This window comes from Pelecanus crispus, chromosome 5, assembly GCF_030463565.1.
Source record: "Pelecanus crispus isolate bPelCri1 chromosome 5, bPelCri1.pri, whole genome shotgun sequence".
NCBI classification, from domain to species: Eukaryota; Metazoa; Chordata; class Aves; order Pelecaniformes; family Pelecanidae; genus Pelecanus; species Pelecanus crispus.
Window position 1 is genome coordinate 75,694,737 of NC_134647.1, and position 22,710 is coordinate 75,717,446.

The window sequence follows — 22,710 nt, forward strand, 5'->3', positions numbered from 1 at the left end:
ATTGTCATGACAATAGGAAATGTTTTGTCTTTCCAAAGCATTAGCAGTGGTGACCTTTAAAATTATCAGTCCTGTGCAGCTAGGGTGTTTTCATGTTGAATCTGATACCAAGATGATTTTCATTCTTCTTTTGAATGGGGGACTGTGAACTACATCTAATTCCATCAGGGACCTGGAAGGAGAGTTGGGAAAGAAAAGAGCCACTGGAACATTGTCCTGCACCCAGAGGTGGCACAGACTTACAGAGATGGGGTGCCCTTGGCTTCCACCGCTGCGGGACAAACTGCCTCCGCTTCGGTTCATACCATACGAGTAACAAGTTGGTTTCAGATGAAGAACCAATAATGCCTTGCAAAAACTCCCTGCATAATAGTAAAGTTTCCTCAACATAAAGCCTGTGTAATTTTCACAAAGGGGAATGCTGTGGTTTGCTGGTTTGGAGTTTGTTTTCAGTCTCATCCTACTCTCCCAGAAAGAGGCCTATGGATAAGTTGCCTATAAATGAGCATCACAGACAGTTTGTTTCAAAGTGCCTTTAATTTTTTATTTCTGTTTTGCTTCCAGCCATCTTTGCTTAATATAGTTGGTAAACTGTGAGGAAATACAGAACGCATTGCCTGTATTTCTTAGTAGATGAACAGCAATGGTAACTGCTAAAAGAGGCTATTCAGATAGGTGATGAAGCCTGAAGATATAATTTCCCTAAAAGCTAGCGTAGGCCAATTAAAATTAATAACCATTTCTCATAACCACTGCAGGAGAGAGTTGTGGGTATTTCTGTATGATACTATACAGGGACATATTAAAATTGCATTTGAGCTCAGAACTGTTCGGAAACTACTTATCTACAGTTTAGTGCTACCACGCCCAACCTAATAACCCAAGGTCTGGCAACAGTCGATGGTCAGCTCGGCACTACCTTGCAGCACAGCTTTTGGCCAGTTTGAAGCACAGACAGTGAGTTAAAGTTTGCAGCAGCAAGGGAGGCAGCGTGCCCGCTGCTATGCCATGCAGCGTAGATGCTGCGTGAGAGATGCATCATCTACATGCTGCATGTAATGGAGATGGGATTAAAGAGATGGGTTGCCCTTGGCTTCCACCGCTACGGGACAAACTGCCTCCACTTTGGTTCATACCATACGAGTAACAAGTTGGTTTCAGGTGAAGAACCAATAATGCCTTGCAAAAACTCCCTGCATAATAGTAGAGTTTATTGAAGGCCAGGGATTAGTATTGTAGAGAATAAGAAGTTTGAAGGCTTTTGCTCAAAATTGCCGTCTAAGCAAAAAGGGGAGGACAAAAGATGATGGATAGACACTGCTCAAACAGAGGACATAAAAATTCTAAAGAACTGACAAATCAAATTGACCACCTGGAAAACTGTTCAGAGGAGTAATATCAGGTTGTTATGGCTTCCTACCAACAGGGGAGACGGAGGTATTTTTTTCACAGTGGATTATGACGGAGCAGGGTCTGGGTAATATTGAACTCCTTCTCCAGCCTGTTGTGTCACTGGGAAAGCCAGTGACACCATTCTTTGAATCTCAAAGAATGTGAAACTTTTGGATGACAGAAATACATTGTCACAGAGACGTTTAGCCCTAAAGGTTCAGAATCACTGAAATTTAGCAAAAGGCATAAAAATAAGCTGGTTGCTGTCATTGTGCTCAGGAATCCAGACTAATTTTTCAAATAAGAATAACATAGTGGTAAGAGTGTGCCATAGTAAATTATCTGTAAATCGGCTACAGGCCTTTTTTCTTCTGATGGATGCTACACACATTTTTTGCAAATGAACATGTTTATACCCAAATGGCACATTCATTTGCTTTTGCGTTGTCTTTTCTAATGGAAACCTTTATTTGTCTTTTTTTTCTTAAGGTGATTGAGTTTGAGAGGCATATACAGTGATACAGATATTAATATGCATTATAGTAATTGGCTGTAATTAGTCCATAATTGTACCTTTTTAACTGGGATGACAACTACACAGGTTTCAGTTTTTAAATTATGTAGGAATAATTCTTCCTATATGAGATTTACGTTATATAGCTGGAAGAGGGATTTGGATTAAAGCGTATTTTGAGCGAATAGGAAGAGGCAGGGAGTCCATTTCAGCCTGAATTATCTCATGATGCTCTGATCCTATGAACTCCTTCGGAACAAAGGTCAAAGATGAACTTGCCCAAGCTCTCTTAGCTACCAAACACCTACATTGTGCTTCCTGGGAAGAGGAATATGGATAGGATTTGGGTTGGGTTTGGAGGAGAGTTTATTTTGTTTTGACTGAGCCTGCTCTGGAACAAGCATTTATTACTTTTTATGCATTGCATACCTACAGATCTGTTGAACAAAGATTTTTACCAATATCTTTAATTTATGTTAGACTAGTTGAGTATTACAGCAGAAAAACTGTGTTGCACCATATGTTTTCTTGAGATGCTTGGTTTATCTACCGACCAAAAAAACCCCAAGAGTTTGTCGTGGTTTAACCCCAGCCGGCAACTAAGCCCCACACAGCTTCTCACTCACTCCCCCCCGGTGGCATGGGGGAGAGAATCAGAAGAGTAAAAGTGAGAAAACTCGTGGGTTGAGATAAAGACAGTTTAATAAGTAAAGCAAAAGCTGCGCACACGAGCAAAGCAAAACAAGGAATTCATTCACTACTTCCCATCGTTCAGCCATCTCCAGGAAAGCAGGGCTCCATCACGCGTAACGGTTACTTGGGAAGACAAAACGCCAGCACTCCAAATGTCCCCCCCTTCCTTCTTCTTCCCCCAGCTTTATAGATGCTGAGCATGGTGTCGTATGGTGTGGAATATCCCTTGGGTCAGCTGGGGTCAGCTGTTCTTTCTTTAGGTGCTGAAAGAAGCAAAGTTTCTTGGAACGGCATGCAGCAAAGGGTTAAAATCACCAGCGTTTATCAGTCTTGTTAGTTTTAACATACTTTGCTGACATTAATTTTATAAAAATATAGGAAAGAAACTGGTTTTGGTGGTTGTTGCTTGGAATAGGAGCAGGAATTAAAAGATTTATCCATTGGTTAAAATAGCAAGGAGACAATCAACTAGTTGCAGCATCTCAAACAAGAATCAGTTGTAACTCTTCCTTTAGAAACCTTTCTGGTAGTCTTTTTCTCTTTATAGTTCCTAAAGGGAGATTTAAATCCTTCCCTGTCTCTCTGGATTTTCTTTTGCTTCAAGTCAGCTGGGAACATAATGTACGTGCCCGTTGTTCCTCCTATTTCCTTACTTTGAAGATACTTCCTCTAAAACCTGCTTCAGGATTTCTTGAAGGATGAGATAGAGACACTAATATAGCTTTTTCCCCTTTTTGGCCTTCCTGGTGTTGAAGTACTGGGAATTGCTTATGCTCAAAGTTTGGTGTGTGTCCAGTGGTGATGTCCGATTACACCAAAAACAGAAGGAAAAAACAAGTTTGGATATGTTTATAAAAGGTAATTATCATCGCAGAGGAAGAAGACGGTGAGGCAGTAAGCTATCTGAATGACTTGGCATGGAGTCAATTTTTATTCTATTTTGTTGTGCTTTTGAAAGCATTTATTTTGTCTTGTACTTCCCTTTCCCTGTTCATCTCTTTCATAAGCGTCTTAACATGTCCATGGGTAAAATGAACGGCCGACTCGTGCTGCCAGGAGGATGTGCTCAGGGGAGTAGGAGCACAGGGGAACTAGAAATTCCTGGGACCTGTGACAGGCCGAGAGAACCGGGCTCACGATGTTAGCAGCAGTAAATTAGGAATGCCTTTCTAGTAAACACAGCTGCTGGGACCTTGCAATGCCAGGAGCAAGCCGGTCGGTCCCGTTGCTGATCTCGGCGTTGGTGGCAGTACTCTGGAGCTCAGCAGTTAATGCCCACCTGCAGACGGGAGGCGGATGGCGCTGAATGCCGCCGTGGTGCGGCCCCGCGCAGGCGAGCTCGCTGCGAGCTCGCTGCGAGTTACGGGGTTGCCTGAGAGGAATAGAAAAGCTACTTTCTCAGTCTCTGACCAGAATGCATGATAAGGCTTGATGTCAAAAAGGGCAAGATTGGGCTCACAGCAATTATGGCAGAGGCATACTGGTTTCCTTGACAACCAGATTGAGGATTCTTTGTGATTTATTATTTACCACTTCAAACTCTCATTCTCTGATTTAATTAGGGAGAGGGATTTCCATAAGTCCCCTCCCTTCCAAATTTGAATACCCCCGCACTGTTACGAGCAGCTACACCTATCCCAAATCGCTGTCACTCTAAACCAGCTACAAATAAGGCTCGGCAGCTAGCCTTCGGAATTTTAGGCAGGTGCTCAGAGAGCAGTTAACTGAAATTCAGCGGATGTTATGTTGGGTGATGACTTGTTAATCCGCGCTTACTAGCGGGGGTAATAGACATCTGCACTCACCACCTCCCCTTCCACCCTCCCCAACCTCGCCCCCCCCCCGCCCCCAGTTTTTCAAAGGCAAGGGACTGCAACAAGTGATACTTTTCAATTGTCCTTAGAGCTATGGGAAAGAGAAAATAGCATCTGCAAGTGCCAGTTTCCCTTGCTTGGGCAATTCACATTATTTTCTCCTTGAAGGCTTTATTAGCAATACATCAGCCAATGTTGTGTAAACAAAGAGTGTATTTTGATACTTGGGAGGTTTTTTACTACTACCAGTTGGATAGGTATTTGAAACAGAAATCCTCTCCTAAAATGTGGCTAAGGATGGAAAGTACAGCTAGTCTGCTCTAACTTCACGTGTATTTCAAATATGTATTTCCCGCATGTGTAAAACAGTGACTGAATCGTGATCTACAGGGCCCGTTCTAAATTTAGTAGTTCAGAACAGAATTTTGAACACAATAATATATATATAATAGAGATTTTTATTCAAATGTCATTGGCAAATCTGTGTCATTATATATGAAGGCTGAAAGTGGTTCCTCCAAAGGGCATTTTTTCTTAAAGTACTTTCCTGAGTTGCATATTTTTTATTTTGTATTCAGCATGAGGTGTCTGCTGCGTTTAATAAAATAAAATGAAGGTCACAGAAGATCAGTAGTTTTCCCATAACGTGTCCCAGTAGACGACTGGAAAAAAGGTAGTGATTGAAATGGGTTGAGGATCATGCAGACTATATAAAAAATTTGTGTCATTCTTTAATTATAGGGAAGAATTTTAATTTTAATTGTGTTTATTTCACTACGTATAGCCTTTCAGATGTACCACCCTACTTTTAATTTCAAAAGTTTATACATGTTTTGTCATCTTTACCTCGGGGAGTTCCTGAAGTGAGTCAATAGGTGTTGCTCTTCCCTTGGTGGGCTGAACGTGAAGCTCATTGAGTCAATAAAAAGACTTACAGTGACCTAAACACTCTTGTGTCAAGTCCCAGCTCACTAATGCACCAGTGCCCCATTAGGCTGTTGAGGGAAAGTGACTGCTGAAGATGCTTCTTTAAAATGGAGTAGTCTAATGAAGCTCATTAATGCATTTTTCATTAGAACAAGAATATTGAGTGTCCAGGTTAAATTCTAAGGAATCTATCCTGCACTCATTGAGGTTAATGACAAAGCTCCCAATGACATTAGTCATGCAGGATGAGAACTTAATTGGGGTAATTAAGATTCTGCTTACCTAAAATTCCCTATTATTTTCAAGTAGATAAAATATTACAAAATTACTACTGTGAAGAGTTGTATAATGTTGGATCTCAACACATCCTTCAGAGATGACAGCATTTCAGTGGGAGGCAATACTATTTCTGTATTTTGCATTTGATTCATAAAGTACCCTTGCAATCTTCTAGAGGCTTGTGTACGTGAAAACGATTGTCGTGAAAAACGGGGTTCTTTTTGGTTTTGGAATTCAAACATTGTCTTTATTGTGTATTTAAAGATAGCATGGGCCTTACATTGCTGAAACCCAGTAGGGACCTGGACTTCAAATTCGGCAGTGGCAGAGACAGAAAAGGCACTGCAGTTCTGCTGTGGGATTGTGTTAAGTTGCAGAGAATAGTTTCATTAAATGCAGCTTGCTTTGCGGTAGGGCAGACTTACTAAAATCACTGTTTGTACCAAAAGAAATGCAGCTTGCTTACTGAGTAGAATAGATAGGACATCCAGCTTTAGAGCCTTCCAGGGAGTCTAAAGCCTCCGTTATAAATGATTATGTCAGGATGCCTAATTTAAATAGTTACCCTAACACCTGCTCGTTCCTGCCTCCTTTGGACACCCCTAACCTTCTCCTTCCCATCCCCGGCAGATTAACAACTCCCTCCTCAATTACGCTGCCATAACGGCTGCTTTGATCACGCTCTGAGCTCGCTCTGGAAATTATCTTGATTAATAAAACTCACCACCGTAGAAGAAACAACAATGTAAACGGATCGGCGAGCGGAGGGACCCCGTGGGTGCGAGCAGAGGCTGGCAGGCGGCCGGGCAAGGCTGGCGTTGCTGCGCCGGGACGGCGAGGTGGCGGCAGCCCTGCGGCTCCTGGGCAGCCCCAGCGCTCCCTCCCGAGCCGGCGGATGCAGCGGGAGCCCTCCCTTCTGCCTTGCCGAAGTCCGCCTGTTGGTACAGCTAAATAACACGTCAAGAGAACGCGGTGCTTTCGGTGGGAAAGTGTCATTTCAGGTGGCGTGGAAAAAAGCGGAGCAATCGGATCTTTTATACTTCACAGCTGCCTCCTCCTGAAATACTTGCTTTAGATATGTAGGGAGCGATTTTTTTTAAAAGCAAACTGTGACCTGGTGCGGTGAAGCGCTATGCAAAATGCATTAATTAGTGAGGAAATTACTTTACCTTCCACATCTGTAGTACCGGTGCAGTACTTCCGTCTTGCTGGATATTGAGCTTCTACTTCAGCACCTAATGATGATTTTTTCCCTGGTCCGGTGCGGACCTTTCCTAGTCCTTTCCTTTATTATTGGCTGTATTAAGATCTATGAACAACTTTGGAAGCGGAGTCTTTCAGCTATTAGATGTGTGCTTCTAATTAGGAGTAATGAGCGAATACAAAGTTTTCCCTTCTGTGTTGTGCTACAGTGTGTATTCATCCCTTTTGTTACTTTCTAATGTAAATAGCATTAATTATGGAACTCCTATCACATAATTATGGAAAATAGTTTACTTTCTGTCTTAGTACTCAGAGATTTCAGGGAGCCTGAGTTTTCATTTATTTCATTTGAGCACTCATTAGCTGGTTCTCTAAAAGCTGAGAGCGTTCCTGCATCCGCATTGTGACAACTGGGGGGACACACACACATTCCAGGATTAAAAACCAGAATGCAAATTCAAAAGCCCTGAATTTTTGAGTTTGACAGGGTACCAGAGGTGTGTATTTCCTTTATTTAGTCTGGAAGTGGTAACTCTGTTGCCATTCTTACTCCCTGCTGCCCAGGGAGCATGGTAGAACTGCAAATATTCCTTAGGACTTTTAAAATGACCTATTTATTTATAAACAATTCAATAGTTTTCCTTTCTTCATGCAATTTATTATTCAGAGGATATTCTCAAGTATCTACATAGGATTATTCCATGATTCCCGGAATGTGCCAGAACTTTAAGAATGTTGTAAAAACTGTGTATGGTATATCCCTCTCCTCTCTATAATAGTCTTTTTGAAATCCACAAATGTAGAAGGTAAGGTCAGGAAGAAAGCCTTTCACTCTGACAGGCATTTTCCAAGATTGCTTGCTACTCTTGTCTCATATCTATTTGTGGGGATATTTGAAGTGACGGCACATTTACCTTAAAGTACATTCATCACATTGCTCTTCTCCTTGTTTTCAAAAGGTATGACTGTGTGTTTTGGTTTAGCAATTTCATCTGCGGGATCTTGAGCCTTTATGTTTCCAAGGGTTCTTCTTTCTACTCCCGCGTCCTCAGAAATGTTTCGAAAGCTATACTGAATGAAAGGGGGGATTGCTGTGCTATTTGCATACTCGTAAGCACTCTTTAAGTGGCTTGCCATCATTAAAATTAACCACATAATTTTTCCACTGTATATTATACTGTGACAATTGACTCCACCCCATCATTTTATGGAAACAAAAGAGAGTATATGAACTCTTACGTTGTTGCTTGATTCCATTTCTAATGTACGTATATTCTGTTTTTAAACGAGAAAACGCCTCCTTTGTAATTTTACAACTGTGATCTCAAATATTACCATGTGGTAGCAATCATACAATATTTTTTAGTAAATCTGTGATAATTTTTTAGCACTAGGCCAATATTTGGAATTTAAGTTCTGGCACTTGTAGAATAACATTGTCTTTAAAATGAGCCAGAATTACCGGGGTCCAGTTTCTACATTTGAGTGAGATTAAATGTTTTGCTTTCTTAAACAGGTTAGGGTATAGCCCGTTTAAGAAGGCGATGTACACAGCACACCAAGGGTTATTACTGGCAACCAACATGTCACCTGCTGGAGTGATTTAACTTTCACCAATGCACATATTCCCAAGGAAATGGTACATCTCTGCGTGGTTTCTATCAACCTCTGAGGTGACAAGGCTTTGGGTTTCTTAAAGATGGGAACAAAAGCATTTCTTTTGTCAGCTGTTCGCTCTGAATACTGCTGATGGAAATCATACCCCCTTTCTTCCTCTTCCCCCGCCCCTCCTCAGTGCATGTTTTCCAATCAAAAATGATTGAGATAACTGGAAATATAAATTGTTGACAAAATACATTTTTGTAGAAAATAAAAGAATACTTATTTTTATTCTGCTACCGGCATCCTGTGCAGAGGAAATAATTCAACGGGAAATCCTGTTGACACCACATTTCTGACACCTCAGCCTTTGTGTGTCTTACCTCCTTGTTTCGGAGCTTGTTTCTGATTCAGAAGCTTCTCCTTCCTGACAGGTGGTGTGCTCGGAGAGTTCACACTTGGTAAACTGGAGATAACCTCCAGGAGGGGGATTTACAGAGTCCGCGGGACTTACTTGCATTGAGAAATTTTGAAGATGCAATGTATTTAACGGCAAGAAGGAAGAGGGTAGAGTGCTTTCTGTGAGCTGGCAGAGGATCAAGTGTGTTATGATGTGAAGGAAAAAAGGAAGGAGATTCTTGCAGGCTGAGAACAGACATCTGGCTGGCAAAAGAAAAGAAATATCATTGACAGATGAATACTGTTTCAAACTGGGATAATTTTAGATCAAGAGGGCAAAGTTTTGCTCTCATGCATACAGCTTCCACTGAAAGGGATGGGAAAGGTGCATGCATATGAGAATAAAATTTGGTTCTAAGTGAGAACCGAACAACACGCATATTTTTGCACTAGATATTTAGACTTTCATGTTTAGATCACATGGTTTCCATCTGCCATATGTAGGCATTGCTAAAACGCTGCCAGGAACCAGGCTCTGGTTTGGTGACTTTCATTAAAGGAATTAGTGGTTTCTCTCCAGTTTCAGCGTGGCTGGATTCAAAGTGCAGGAGCCCATTTTCACAGTTTAGCATTAATTAGCACTCTTGTGGCAGCCTCAGCAGGGAGGTGAAGGATTAAATGGGCATGAAGACCAAACTATCTCTTTTCCCATAGTGGTGATTCCTTCAAAATAGGCTTGAGACATGACGGACTAATGTGGGGATGCGTGCACGGCTGCTGCCTGGGCTCTTCTTGTTCCGGATGATTGAGGGACTTCGGTCTGCAGGTCTGTCAATGTGGCACTCTTTTCTCTCCTGCTATTTAAAAAAAACCCCACAGCAAACCCCAATAAAAACACAATCCAAAACCCCCCTTAATTCTGCTACCTTGGAGAGACATATTCTCACCCTTCTGAACGAGGGGTGAAAGCTGTTTAGGAGAATTTAAATGAGAACCTTGCCAGCTGTACACAAGAAGCGTCGACGCCGTTACATTAAAAGGCAGAGATGCTGCTGCTCGCTTTAGGTTTTGCTGAATCATTCAAGAAGGTGCAGAAAGCAGGTAAGCCCTGACTCTTTTTTTGCTGAAGGGAGCCTCACAGGGATATTTTTGAGAATTGCATGGAGACTAGAAAACGTAAAAGGAAAATTGTAATAAGTTTCAGTGAACCTGGAAGGCAGGACCCATCCTGGTGTGAGTCAGAGGGCGTAACTCAGGCTTCTGTCCTGAATTTCATTAATCAGACATACCGTGCTTTATGTGTATGTACACTGAATATTGTATATAATTACAGAAAATGACTTACTGTTGTAATTCTGCTGCTCACACTGAATCTTGAAAAACACTCAAATTTGACAAAGATTTTTAAAATTCTAAAATTTTTTAAGACTAAGTTGCAATCTAATAAAATGTAAAAAATACTGATAGAAAGCCATCATTAGTTACTTAATATTTTTAAGAGCTTTTTTTGATAGCAGTTCATATTTCTAGTTTGTAAGAGACAGTTTTCCAGATTTCAGCCAAGTAATGGAAATACAAAACGGTATATCTGAGAAACTGAAGTGTAGAAACCAGTGTTAAAAATCACCCCTCACAGCTAATTTATTCAATTAAATAGTTGCCTTGCTTTGGTGTAATTTATGTGCACGTTTAAACGGTCAAGTATGTTCTTAAGGACTTTGGGCCTTTTTGTTAAAGTTCAAATAATGAATATACTTTCATGTACCTTGTTTTGAGTTAATCCAATTTTTATTAATGAGTTAAAAACGAGAAAGATGTCTCTTACTAGAAAATAGATTTCCTTCACTGAACAATCCCTTTGCTCTAGATGTGCCCTCCCTCCAGCATCTTAAATGAAAATAATGAGTATATACTTAAAATGGCAAAGAATACAGCTGGAGGAGAATATTTTTGAAATGATAGCTTCCTGCCTAATTTTACCCCGACCGAACAGTGGGCTTTTGTCTGCTGGGCTGCGGCGCGGGCTGGCTGCGCGCTGGCTGCTGGGCTTCCCTGAAAGAAGAGCTGAGTGCTGTGAACTCCAGACCTCTGTGCAGTATCAGAAGCTCTGACTGTGCCAGTGTAATCTTTTAATAGACATGCTTGCCAGAATGACTTTTTTCCTTCAAAGATAGAATTAGAAAGCACAGTTGTCATTTAAATTGCCTCTATCTTTGTAGTAGTTGGTAGTGATCTGTTGACCAGGATTGGATAATTTAAAAGCTGTTTAACAAAATAACATGCTTGTCTGTGTGAAATATATATGGTGCTGAGAAACGGGGAGAAAAATCTCCCTTGACAGAGTTCGTGGGATTCTTTAGAAACTGCAGGATGCTGAGGCTTTTCTGTGGAATTAGAAAAGCTTTGCAGAGCCCATGTTGAGCATTTGCATGATTTTCAGATGGCAAAGTATGTTCAGCTGTCTCTGTGCACCCGCCGTGCGTACACGTACGCACTTCACTGGGAGAGGGAGAGGATCCTCAGCACAGTTTTTGTCGGGCTTTGCATTTGTTGAACATATATTATTGAAATGCTGCCCAAGATGCATCACTTCGTCTTGTGTAGAACTTGAATCATCATGTTGCATGATTTGGTAAAATAAAAGAGATTGTGAAAGAGACAACTGTAAACATTCTGTTTGAAAAGATGTGCTCTTTTCAAAAGACCTTTCTGTTAGAGCCAAATAACACAAGAAGCAATATTTCCTTGCTCACAGACACATATATATTTATTTCTGCAAAGATTTGTTTTGGATTCTCAGTTCTTCCAGTATCTGCATTCTTTGAAATAATTTTATATTTCCATGTTGACTTTCTCTGTGCTTTAAGTTTTAATCAAAGGTTCCTTGCTTCTGATGTTGAGGAGTACTGATGTTAGCCTGTTTACATTCCACTATTTTCCCTCTGTATGGGGTGAACATTCAAATGTGGTGGTGCCTTTTTGCTTTCATCTGCCAAACTTAGCACACTCTCTTATTATTGACAGCTCAAAAAGATGGTATGCTAGTGGGCAGGCTGCTGTGAATTATTAACTTTTCTTTGCACTTTGACAAATTTAGGTTATCTTTCTAAAGACAAATCATTTCTTACAAAGGAACCAAGACCATAAATAAGGCATTGCAAACTTATTAAACCAATTTTTAGCCAGTGTTAATTGAAAGTATTTCTGAAACGTGGTTCTGAGTTACATTTCTTTTGTAGGACTTGTATTTTTCCATTTCATAGACTAAAGTGTAAGAGGAAAGATTTTTCTTTGTGATGTTTCATTTAGATTTCTTTCTCAGTGTGTTTTTCTACATGGATTGATCAACAAAGCATTAAAGAATGTGTATTACCACTGAAAATCCCCTCTACCTTTTTTTCTTAGAAATGTGAATTCGCAAAAGCAGTTTATTTTGTTCTTTCAATAAAGAGCCTGCACTCAACTAATTTGTGAGCAGATAAAACGTGCAGGAAACATACGTTTGCCAGGAAGCTTTTCTATAATCAAAATGGTCAGCAGGACAGAAACCATGCTCTTTTTCTCATAAGGTATTAATCTTCTTCAATTTTAAAAAAAACACACACACACCACTGATTAATATATACAAACGCCAATGAATCAGAGCCAGCATATGCTGCATTTGGTAATAGACGCTTGCTTGAGTTAATGTTTAGGTTGTGCTGGAAGTTCCAGCCCTGGCACCGGGAAGGTCTTTGCAATGGGGAAGCACTTTGCGTTCTTGGGCGGCAGACAGCAGGAGCAGTGTCAGCCGTGGCACAGTTTGCCTTGAAGCTGTTAGCAGGAAGATGAGGAATGTTGATTTCAACTGCAGGAGGAGAGCCAAACAAGAGGTTTCTGCAAGGTACAGTAAGGCAAGCAGCAGGTTGAACGCAGGCTGGTTAGAAAATACAGCGTTGAAAATATTCATGAGGAATTGCATTGGAGATACAAAGTTACCAGTGACAACAGTAATTATTGACAGAGCCACATACTTACGTCTAAAAAGCTCTGGAATGATGCAGAAGAGCAGGCAGTAGCATTCAGATGCCGGTCGTTCAAACTTCCATCCTGTGGCAGTGCATCTGTTTATCGGGAATTATCTCCTGAATGTAAATGAATTTCAGTCCTAAGTCATTGCACCTGTTGCCAAGAGGTATTTATTCCAATCACTTGCCTAAAGCGCAGGGAGTTATTGCTTGACATTTTATAGCTCCAAAAAAAGCTGTCGTTTCAAAATCATTTGTTCAGAGAGGAGAAAATGGAGCAAAACAGTTCATTTTACCCTAAGCACTGCTATTTGGCAGTATTCACATTTGCACGGCACAAAGCTGCAATATTGATTTTTCACTCACAGGGCCTCCCACTAGTTCTTCGTTCAATTGTCAGGATTGCAAGATGAATTGAATTACACTTTGCTTGTTGGTATGCTTATTTTTTCTTTGTTGATAGGAAAAGATTACAAATAAAGCTTCAGAATAAAGATCACAGCAACTTTGTTAGTGGACTTTAAATTTATTTATTTTATTCAGTGAAAATTCTTTCTGAGCCATGGACATTCCTTCGAGCAGTCTCCCCACCTAACCCATGCTGCATTGTTTTGCTTTATTGCTTGCTGCTTTTACAATATAACGCCTACATTACAGTCTCAGGTGGGTCCTCTGTTGCCTGTGAAGTGATCTAACGTAGCTCTAGTATTTTTAATGCTTGTCCTGATACAGAACTTCTCATGGATGCCTGCAGGGGGAAAAATTGCAGGATAAAACACATTCGTAGTACTTATAGCAGTTGCTATAGATGATGAAATAAGATTTGCAGGCAGCTGATAGCTGTAACAAACTGCGGAGGTCTTCTGTTTGGATTCAAGGTATTTCCATGCAGAAGTTGAGGCTGTGCTGCAGGATCTGCAGTAAGGGTTCAGGACTTGCCACAGGTAGCTCGGGGTGGGTTTGTCAGCCCTGCCCCGTAGCAATCCGTACGTCCGACCCACTGCTGCACGGACGCTGCGTGCGTAGGCACCGACACCTCAGTGGCTGTGCCCTACGCACCCCCGGCCCTTCTGCAGAAATCCCCTTTGGACAGCCAAAGCCGCGGTTCCCCTCCTTGCCGATCAAAACCCGAAAGTGGGGCCGTGCATCCGTGTGATGGCACGTGTGGGGCTCCGGTGGGAAGCAGGGAGGGAGGGAAGGGGCGGCCAGACGCCCCCGGCCAGGCCGTGGCAGGGCTGGATGCCGGGGGAAGCCCTGCTGAGCGCAGGAGATACAGGCACCATTGCTGGAGGGATGAGCTTTATGTGGATGGCATTAAATTTGACAGGAGCGGGAGGATGTAGGAATGGCAGTCACTAGCAGGATTATATTTGGTCCCACCACGGCTGTCGCGATGGTAATTAATCAAAGGAGCTGCTGTATGCATGTGTGGTGGGCCTTTGCGCGTACCCCTCTCTGTGCCCGTTTCACGCCCTCACTGAGCCGTGAGCAGCTTCTGTCTTCGTTGTATTAATTTGCTGCATGGGAGGAACATATAGGGTGTTAACGTGATGGATTTGTGTTTTAGCTCTTCCCAGCTTTCAGCTCGTGATACTTCAGCAAGCCTCTAATAATAGTGTTTGCTATTGCACATGGTATGTGCAGCCAAAGCGACGGCCAGCAGTGAGTTTGAGATGGAACTGTGGTGCTTTCTCCAGCAATACGGCTTCTTCCTTTATTAACAAATACTGAAACACGCTGGCAGAGTAATGGTACCCATTTCATGTAGGATATGTAATACAGAGGCAGACCTGGTTGCTGCGTGCTGGCCTTCCCCTTCGCCTTGTGCTGGGTGAATTCCCACCCAGCCGGAGAGCTGGTCCTCTGAGCCCGTGGGCTCTTCTGCAGTGGAGAGGGGTCGGAGTCAGCCCGGCCCCTCGCATCACTTCACGCCGCGAGGCGGACAAAGCTGGCGCTGATGCGAAGGGGAAGGCAGGGGCGTGCAGGTAGAGGAGGGGCGGACGGGGAGATGGGCCCTGGCTGCCAGGCAGCCCCATCCTGACACGGGCGTGATCAGGATCAACAGCTCTGTTTTGCAGCCCTAGCAGATAATCATCGTCATACACTAGGAGTTTTCATCCACAGATCGTTAATTCAGTAGAAAAAGTGACATCCTCGGGTTCGTGTGAAAATTTACTATCAAGGGGTTATCTCAAGTTGTTCGTGATCTTTTTAGATCCTCGCTTCCTTGCCTCTTCTAACGCATCATACTTAAGAAAAGTTTATTTTCTTTGCCTTGAAAACACCGCAGAGCTCCAACTTGCCATACCTACTAGCTGTTTCTCTTTGCTGTCACAACTTGTATCCAGCAGCCTGTGCTGAAATATTAATGGCCTTGTGCTACTGTATTAGGATGACTTTTTTTAAAAATATGAAATACTTGTGATTCTGTTGAAAATTTGAAAGGATTTACTATTTTAAAGAAGTAGGTATTTAACACTGTCATGTTACCCAACTTGTCTTCCAAAAGACAGTAATGCACACGTTTTGTAAGAAACAGAAGTACTCTGTTTCATACACTAGCGTCTGTGTACAAGAAAGTGTAGTATACAGCTACAGTTGGTTTTTGATGCAATATATTTTTTGCATAAGGAAATGTCTGTAAAAGACACAACATCTGGATGAATATCTGGACCACTGTTTTGTTTTTAAAGCAGCTGATACTGCTTCATTACTCTTAGAGAAGTTACCTATTTTTAGGAATTCTCTCATGCAGAAAAACATGTTAAAAATGAGAATTCCCTGAAAACACATATGTAATTTTTGGGAAGAACAGGGAGATTTTATATAGTACACATCTGCAGTTTGCTGTACTGATCATTTATATATTTGTTCAATATCTTACCTGTCTGTGGTTTAATTTATGTAAAAGGTAAGGAGTACTGAAGTTCAACTAGATAAAGCATCAGAATGTATATGGGATCTGGTGGCACATGTCCATGCTGGGGATATAAAACAGCGAAGCAAAAGAAACCAATTCTTCCCAGAGAAAGGAAGATACAAATTAAGAAAGGCTAGTGAAGTTGGAACTATGGCTTTGGTTTTGTTTTATTGGGTTTTTTTTTTTTTAATCACTTCTGCATTTGCAAATCCTGTCTGCTCTGCTGCTTTCCACTTTCAGACATGGCCTGTCTGACTGTGCCCAAAGAGGAGAAAAAGAAGCAGAGAGAAAAGAGTTGGGAACGGGAACGTGCAATGTAACCGTGCAGACAGGAGCCCTGGCAAGGGTTAGAAAATGTGAAGAGGAATTTCCTCCTTTCCCAGACTATGGACACAGCAGCAGTGGTGTAGGGATGTGACAGTTTCATGAAAGATGCTTCACTTAACATGGTGCCAGGTCAAACTGTTTAAAGGTGCACTTCCTTCAGCACACTGATGAAAGTTAGTGCCTATGTGACAGAAGAAGAACAGTCGAATGCAGTATATCCTTTAGGCTCAATCCCCCCCCTTTTTTTTTTTTTTTTTTTAGGTTTCAGCCGAGCAGCACTACCGTTTGGTTTGGTTAGGAGGGAACTCTCCTGCGAAGGCTACTCCATTGACCTCCGGTGTCCGGGAAGCGATGTTATTATGATAGAAAGTGCTAACTATGGACGGACAGATGACAAGATTTGTGATGCTGACCCTTTCCAGATGGAGAACACAGAATGCTTCCTTCCAGATGCCTACAAAATTATGACACAAAGGTAAAAAAATACGTATAATTTTGAGGGCTAAAGAGGAAAAATGCCTGAATTAATACGGTAAGAGGTATATACTACAGAAAATGCTGAGTTGTAGTTGCCAGTTGGCTATTGAGGTAGTAGTATTTCTATCTAGTAATATTAGAAGGAAATAAAAACTACCAGTTGCAATTAGAGAGGTTTTTTTTTTAAATTCCGTGAGCAAAAGTTAAAAAGCAGGAAGATAACTGCAAGGAGAATGGAACAATTCACTTATTCGGAGATTCCCTGTCTCCTTGTCTTTTAAGTGGTCAAACAGCACCCAAAATGTGTCCAAGTGGCTGCTGCATTTTTCAGTAACTTCTACATTCCCTGGCAAAGTTGCTCATTTCCTATGAATGCAGTAAATCATTGCCGCAGTTCCCACCTGTAAAATGCATCCAGTGGAAAATGCCATAATGATTGAATGCTAGGATGATTATATGTCGTTAGACATGTGTGTACAGAAGCATATATGCACGTAAGCACGTTACGTGATGTCTTAGTGATTGTCATTCAGAGAAGACAGTCGGCCAGAAGAGCCAGTGAAAGTGGGTTTAGTACAAAAGGTGCATCAGAACTAAGATTCACAGAAATGCCTGTGCTACAGGCCGCATACGGGCAGCAGTCACCTAGTACTGACAGCTGTGGAAATGTCAGCGCAGATCAGTCACTGGCATTCTTACTGGCTTCAACTACAAGCCCGATTGCCTTCAGGATTGCTGGGAAGTGTTCCTCCCAGTGCATTTTTCCTAGGGTGAGGAATCTGAACAAAAAGGGGATGGGAATAACCTGGGAGCTTTCTGGTGCATGTACACAGATGTCAAATGAAACAGGCAAGTTGTCCTACATGCTGTGCTCCATTTGCTGTGTTCCATTTGAACGTGGTAGCACTCAGTAACATATAGTCATGTCTTAAAAATCATCTTCCATTTTGATTTCCCAATTCACTCAAGTTGTCATGAGTGTGACTTAACAATTTTTTATCATTTTCATGTGAATACACGGATATTCTCTACTTCCATAGTCAAATATTTGGGCTAGATCTCAGGCTTCAATTTCAAATGCTGGAGGTAAATTAAGGATATCGGGCCTTTTATTCTTGTTTTGTGTTCAACCTGTGACTTGTTCTGTGATCAGTAAGGGAAAGGCTCCATCGGTACGCTAGTAAAAAGGTAATATAACTTCTTTAAATCATGTTTGAATTATCTTTTTGTGGTTCTAGTTCGTTGTTGTTAATTAGATCAAGCCAGATTTCCATTGAGACCGCAGCAGCAGTGTCATCATCCTCTAATCTGTCAACTCCCTTTGAAACCACCTTCAATTGCTTTTGTAAATGTAGTGCCTCTCTGTAGACTTCCTTGTTGTGTAAAATGCATGTTGTGTTTTGATCAAAGTCCTCCTTATGTTCACTGCAAATATACAGATTAAGCTAGTCAGAGACAAATACAGAGGCACAATCTTGCTTAAAGTGACATCAGACTGTTACTGGAAAGCTGAAATTTCAGTGCTCCCCTTTCAATTAATCAACTGTAAGTTTACGATAGCAGAGAGTATTTTTGAACTTCCCCAATCTTCCACTCTTACCCTTTTTTCAACGGATCAAAATGAAGTTGTGATCACACGTATGACATTGGTTCAGAATATCTATACTCAGAGTTTTGGGGTTTTGTTCTTTTTTTTTTTTTTTTGTCTGAACAAATGGCAAAGATCATTTGACACTTTGCTTTCTATTTTTGCCTGGCATTTGTAGTAATTTGGAAGTTTGCTTTCGTAGTTTTTTTTCCCAGATCCTGTCATTAAATAGAAAAGCTGTCTCTTGCCTTATTTAATCTCATCTCAAAATTGCTCAATTTGTGCTATATTGCAAGCAGAGAAGAACGTTGCAAATTTCATATGAAATATTAAAAGTTCTTGTATCTCATTTATTTATAACTGCATTGGTGATTATCATTTTTTGTTGTCTAAGGCACTGTTGTTTGGTACTCAGCACATGTCCTTGATATCTGAAAGTATCACATCAGCTGTATTTGGATGGCAGCAATTGCATAGCAAAATCTCACCTGAAGGACTATCAGATTCATTGCTTTTCTTTTTTTTTTTTTTTTTTTAACTGACTAGGAAAAAACAATCCTGTTACAACATTTGATCACAGGGAAGACGTTTCTTCCGTACCTTTAGAAATAAGCAGCAGTAGTTTCTACATTGCTACTTGAAATCTTACAGCGTTTACTTCTGAGGACTAATGACATGTTTTTATCACTTCAGCCAGCAGTGTTTTTACCACTGCGTTTGACCACTCAATTCAGTTTAGACCTGCAGTTAAATGTGGTTCCACGGCAATTATTAAATACTCGTCATTCATTTGCAACATTACTCCACAGCTTTTGCACAGCAACTACATTTGCTGCAGTTACAACATGAAAACACTAGCTTAATGAGATCGATACTGTGAAATCTGAAGATTGAAAAATAAGATGAGGCTTCCAGTTTAACACAAAGCCATGTAATCACATGCCCTGCTCCCCTTCCAGAGATTTTGAGATACCAGCCCACAAACTTTGCCAGTGTCCACTGATGCATCAGCTCCTCTTTCTCAGAACAAGCTGCTACTTAATCTTTTCTCCCTCCCTTTTCTTTCTTTTCTGCAGTTCTCAAAAGATTCTTAACTTAATGCTTTCCTAGGAAGCCTGACTAGAACACTAATGACTTCATTGCTTTGCTTTTACCTTTGTAAAGTAGTTATTAAATTTTTAGTCCTTGATTGAAATTACATCCCAATTATTCTAGAATAAAGTCTTTCAGATGTATTTAGATTCCATGTAAACTTCAGACTGGCACGGTTAAAATTAAAGCTTTGAAGAAAGAGACTAGACCTTTAGAAAATCCCGTTCCCCTGTCACACTTCTCTGATAATTAACCCCAGCGTTTGCATACAGTCAAGTTTGAGAGATCCTACCACGGGCTAAAGTTGAGTATAGAAATGAGTTTATTTCTAGAATATTTGGTGAGGGAGTAGTGTGAGTGGCAGAGGACCCGCGTTTTAGCCAGTTAGATCTTAAAATAGTGGAACTCCTTGGTGCTCCGCTGTCCTTTAGCAGGGACAAATCTCTTCCGTTTCCTCTTCGTTTAAAAAGAAATTAAATGAACAGGGAAGCAGAAGATGCAAAGCAGCCTGAGGAAATTGCTCTAGTTGCTCACTCATAAAGTGCGTTTGTGTGGCTGTAGCCAGCAACTGTCACGAGACTTTGAAGTTGATAAGGCTAACTAGTACCGCTCTTTGTAGGCACAGCGCAGATTTAAAAATTAACACGATACAATTATGACCTAGTCTTAAGTCCACTTCCATTGTAAGCGGATTGCAGGTGGATTGCATGAGATATATTCAAACCGCCTGTGCGTTTATGGGGACTTTCTGCCTCCAGTGTCACCTTCAAAGCCCCGCTCTGCAACTGCAGGTGGATGGGCCGTCGGTTTTCCTCGGGACAGGCGCTAAGGGTTGCATAGATACCACACAGTGTCTGGATTTCTGTTTTATCAGCTTGAAATGATAACAGGTATTTAAAAGTACTTGTAAATACATACTTAAAATACATTTCAAAGGCAAAGGCATATTGTGCATGTAATTTTATAGTGGAACAATAAGCTGCTAAGATGCGTTTTTGCATGCTGGGACCTCTTCTGAATTAAAAACAGGCTTCTTTTAGTAGGAGTCCTTTTTCCTAGTCCTAAACTTTTTGTTGAGGAAAAGTTCCTGATTATTTTAAAGATCAGACATCATAACTATCTTTGTGATCCCAGTACAGTTCAATTAGATGATATTTTTTGCCTGTATATTTAAATAAATACTTGGGTAGTGTGGCAGATAATAATTTTGAATAATACAATTTTGAATCTCGAGAAATCCAGTATTAAAAAGAAGTCAGGTCCGTTCCAATCTGTACACTTTTTTTTATTATTATTATTAATTTGCAGTTGTAGCTGTTGGTGGGGCTTGTAGAAAATGAACCTTAAGGAAAATACAGCCTATTAACTCTGAATGTATGGAATCATTTACTTCAAGCATTTAATGTTGACAGCCAAATTAATGTTAACTTCAGAAAGAAAACATTGTTTCCCTCCTAATAAAGGCTAAAATACATTGAATTTTTAAATAGGAACTTCTGGTATGTGTTCAGATACTGAGAGCACAGTTGTGATCATTAAAAAGAGAAAAAATTCAAAATGTTTAAAACTACAGACTTTGCAGACCATGCAAACATCCACGGTAAAAAAAATGTAATCTCACACTTGGTATATTGTTTATTTTTGATCTGCAACAGAAAGGAGGTTACATCAATCCTGTACTGAAATGGCCTTGAAATTCTATTTTCATCTACAATTTGTACTATAATTGTAGCTTTATGTGATCTTTACATCTTTACAAAACATGTTTAATCAGTATCATTGTGCTTTTTAAATATGCACAAACAAAGCAAACCTCATTATAATATGTAAGCATAAATATAAAAATGTTAGGTATAATAGATGAACATAGGGAACTGTAATTTTCTGACATACCTTTCCCTTTTAAAACATTGCTGCAGGAAAGTTAAAGGATTAAGAGAGGAATAAATCCTGTTCAGCAGTGAGTGGTTTTTTCTGTTGCACGTATCCTGTCCTATCTATAGCACATGCAACACATGTACCTTCAATTACCATGTCCATCATGACACCAGTGAAGAGTTCATGCTTGGGTTTTTGTTACCGTGAACTTTTCTCACACGGTAATACTCTTAACCTGTTACGTCCATCATCTCTCTGCAAGACAGCTGCGCTTAAATGGAGGGTCTTCAGAATGTGAGCGAAGTGCCTCCTGCCCCACAGAGTGATCACGGGAAAGCTGAGGGAAGCAGCGTATCCATTCCTTCTCCTGAGGCTTTATTTTTTTCTTAATCCTTCACAACAGGAGGGTGGGAGAATGGAGATATTCATTCTTTTCCACCTATCCACATGTCCAACAAATTCTGTCATTTTAAAAAATCCTATATATAAATGAGTGAGGCAGTTTTGAAAGGAAACAAAATGAGTTCTCCTCTGAAGAAGACGCATCTCTCAAGCCCTCTGTCTTGTTCCTGCCTGTCAGGTCTGCAGAGGAAACGTTGTCGCACCGTATTAGTGTCTTTTCAAGTGAAAACAAGTTTGGTCTGTTCCATAATGTGAGTGAATAAAGAAAATCTTCCAGTGGACTCCAGGCTCGGATGGGTAGTGGGTAAATCTCCTGTAAGTGCTTAATCTCAGTCATCGGAGTGAAAAGGTCTAGCCCAACGCCAAGCCTGTGCAGGGTGTCTGTGCTGGTGGAACAGAACCTGCTGTGGGATCCCTGCCGAGCTGAATTCGAGCCTTTGCACGACTTCCACAGAGAAGCGTTTCGGTGCCTCAAAACCAGCTTCCTCAGGCAGGGCCCACGGTTGATTCCGTGTCTAAACTGTAGCACGCTTCAGATTTGCGTTTCTTAATGTGACTTAAAACAGTTTCCACGGGCAGGATTTTATCCTCTGCCATTCACAAACGACTGCGATTGTGGGAATGGCGCGCTTTACTTCGGGGTCTGCCGGGCATAGACAAGGGCTCTGCTGACCCCTGCTGCTATCCTCGCTTTTTTCCTTGCTTTTCCTTCTGCAGACGAAGATTGCCTCCCTTTGCCAAAGATACCGTGGAGTGAAAAATGTCTCAGAGCAAGAGCTAGCCCTTGCCTTTTGCTGCTTTCTGGCCATTAAAAGCTTGCCCATCTGTCCTTTTCGTGGCAGGGAGGCGTCGGCGTTGATAGGCTAGCACGGGCTGATGGGGACGAGCTGCGGTCTCGGGTGCACGCATGCCGGAGCTGCTGTGGTACTGATGCTTACCTCATGGCCGAGGTCCTCCTTTGGCTTTGGCCTGCCAGCTGTTTCTGCTTCAGCTTGCTGACAGTCGCTTCACAAAACATTTACCGTACAAGATTATCAACACTGGATAGCCTTTTTTAAGCATCCTTCAAAAATGAAGGCTTGTCCTCATCTGAAACAGATGTAGGTCTTAGTACAGCAGGTCATTCCCGTGAGTATTTTGACGTAGCAGAACCTTAAAATGCTCTTTATTTTTAAACTAAGCTTTTCACAATAGCAGGC

At 41.2% G+C, this 22,710-nt stretch overlaps 1 protein-coding gene across 11 annotated transcripts in view; it reads left to right on the forward strand.

Moving 5' to 3' along the window:
• The window catches only part of ADGRL2 (adhesion G protein-coupled receptor L2), a 128,718-nt gene that overhangs the window by 41,091 nt on the left and 64,917 nt on the right, over positions 1–22,710 (forward strand). For all 11 annotated transcript variants that reach the window (XM_075711499.1, XM_075711500.1, XM_075711501.1 and 8 more), the window contains exon 2: positions 16,336–16,549. In XM_075711499.1, the coding sequence (XP_075567614.1) occupies positions 16,336–16,549 (214 nt within the window). The remainder of the gene's footprint in view (positions 1–16,335; positions 16,550–22,710) is intronic.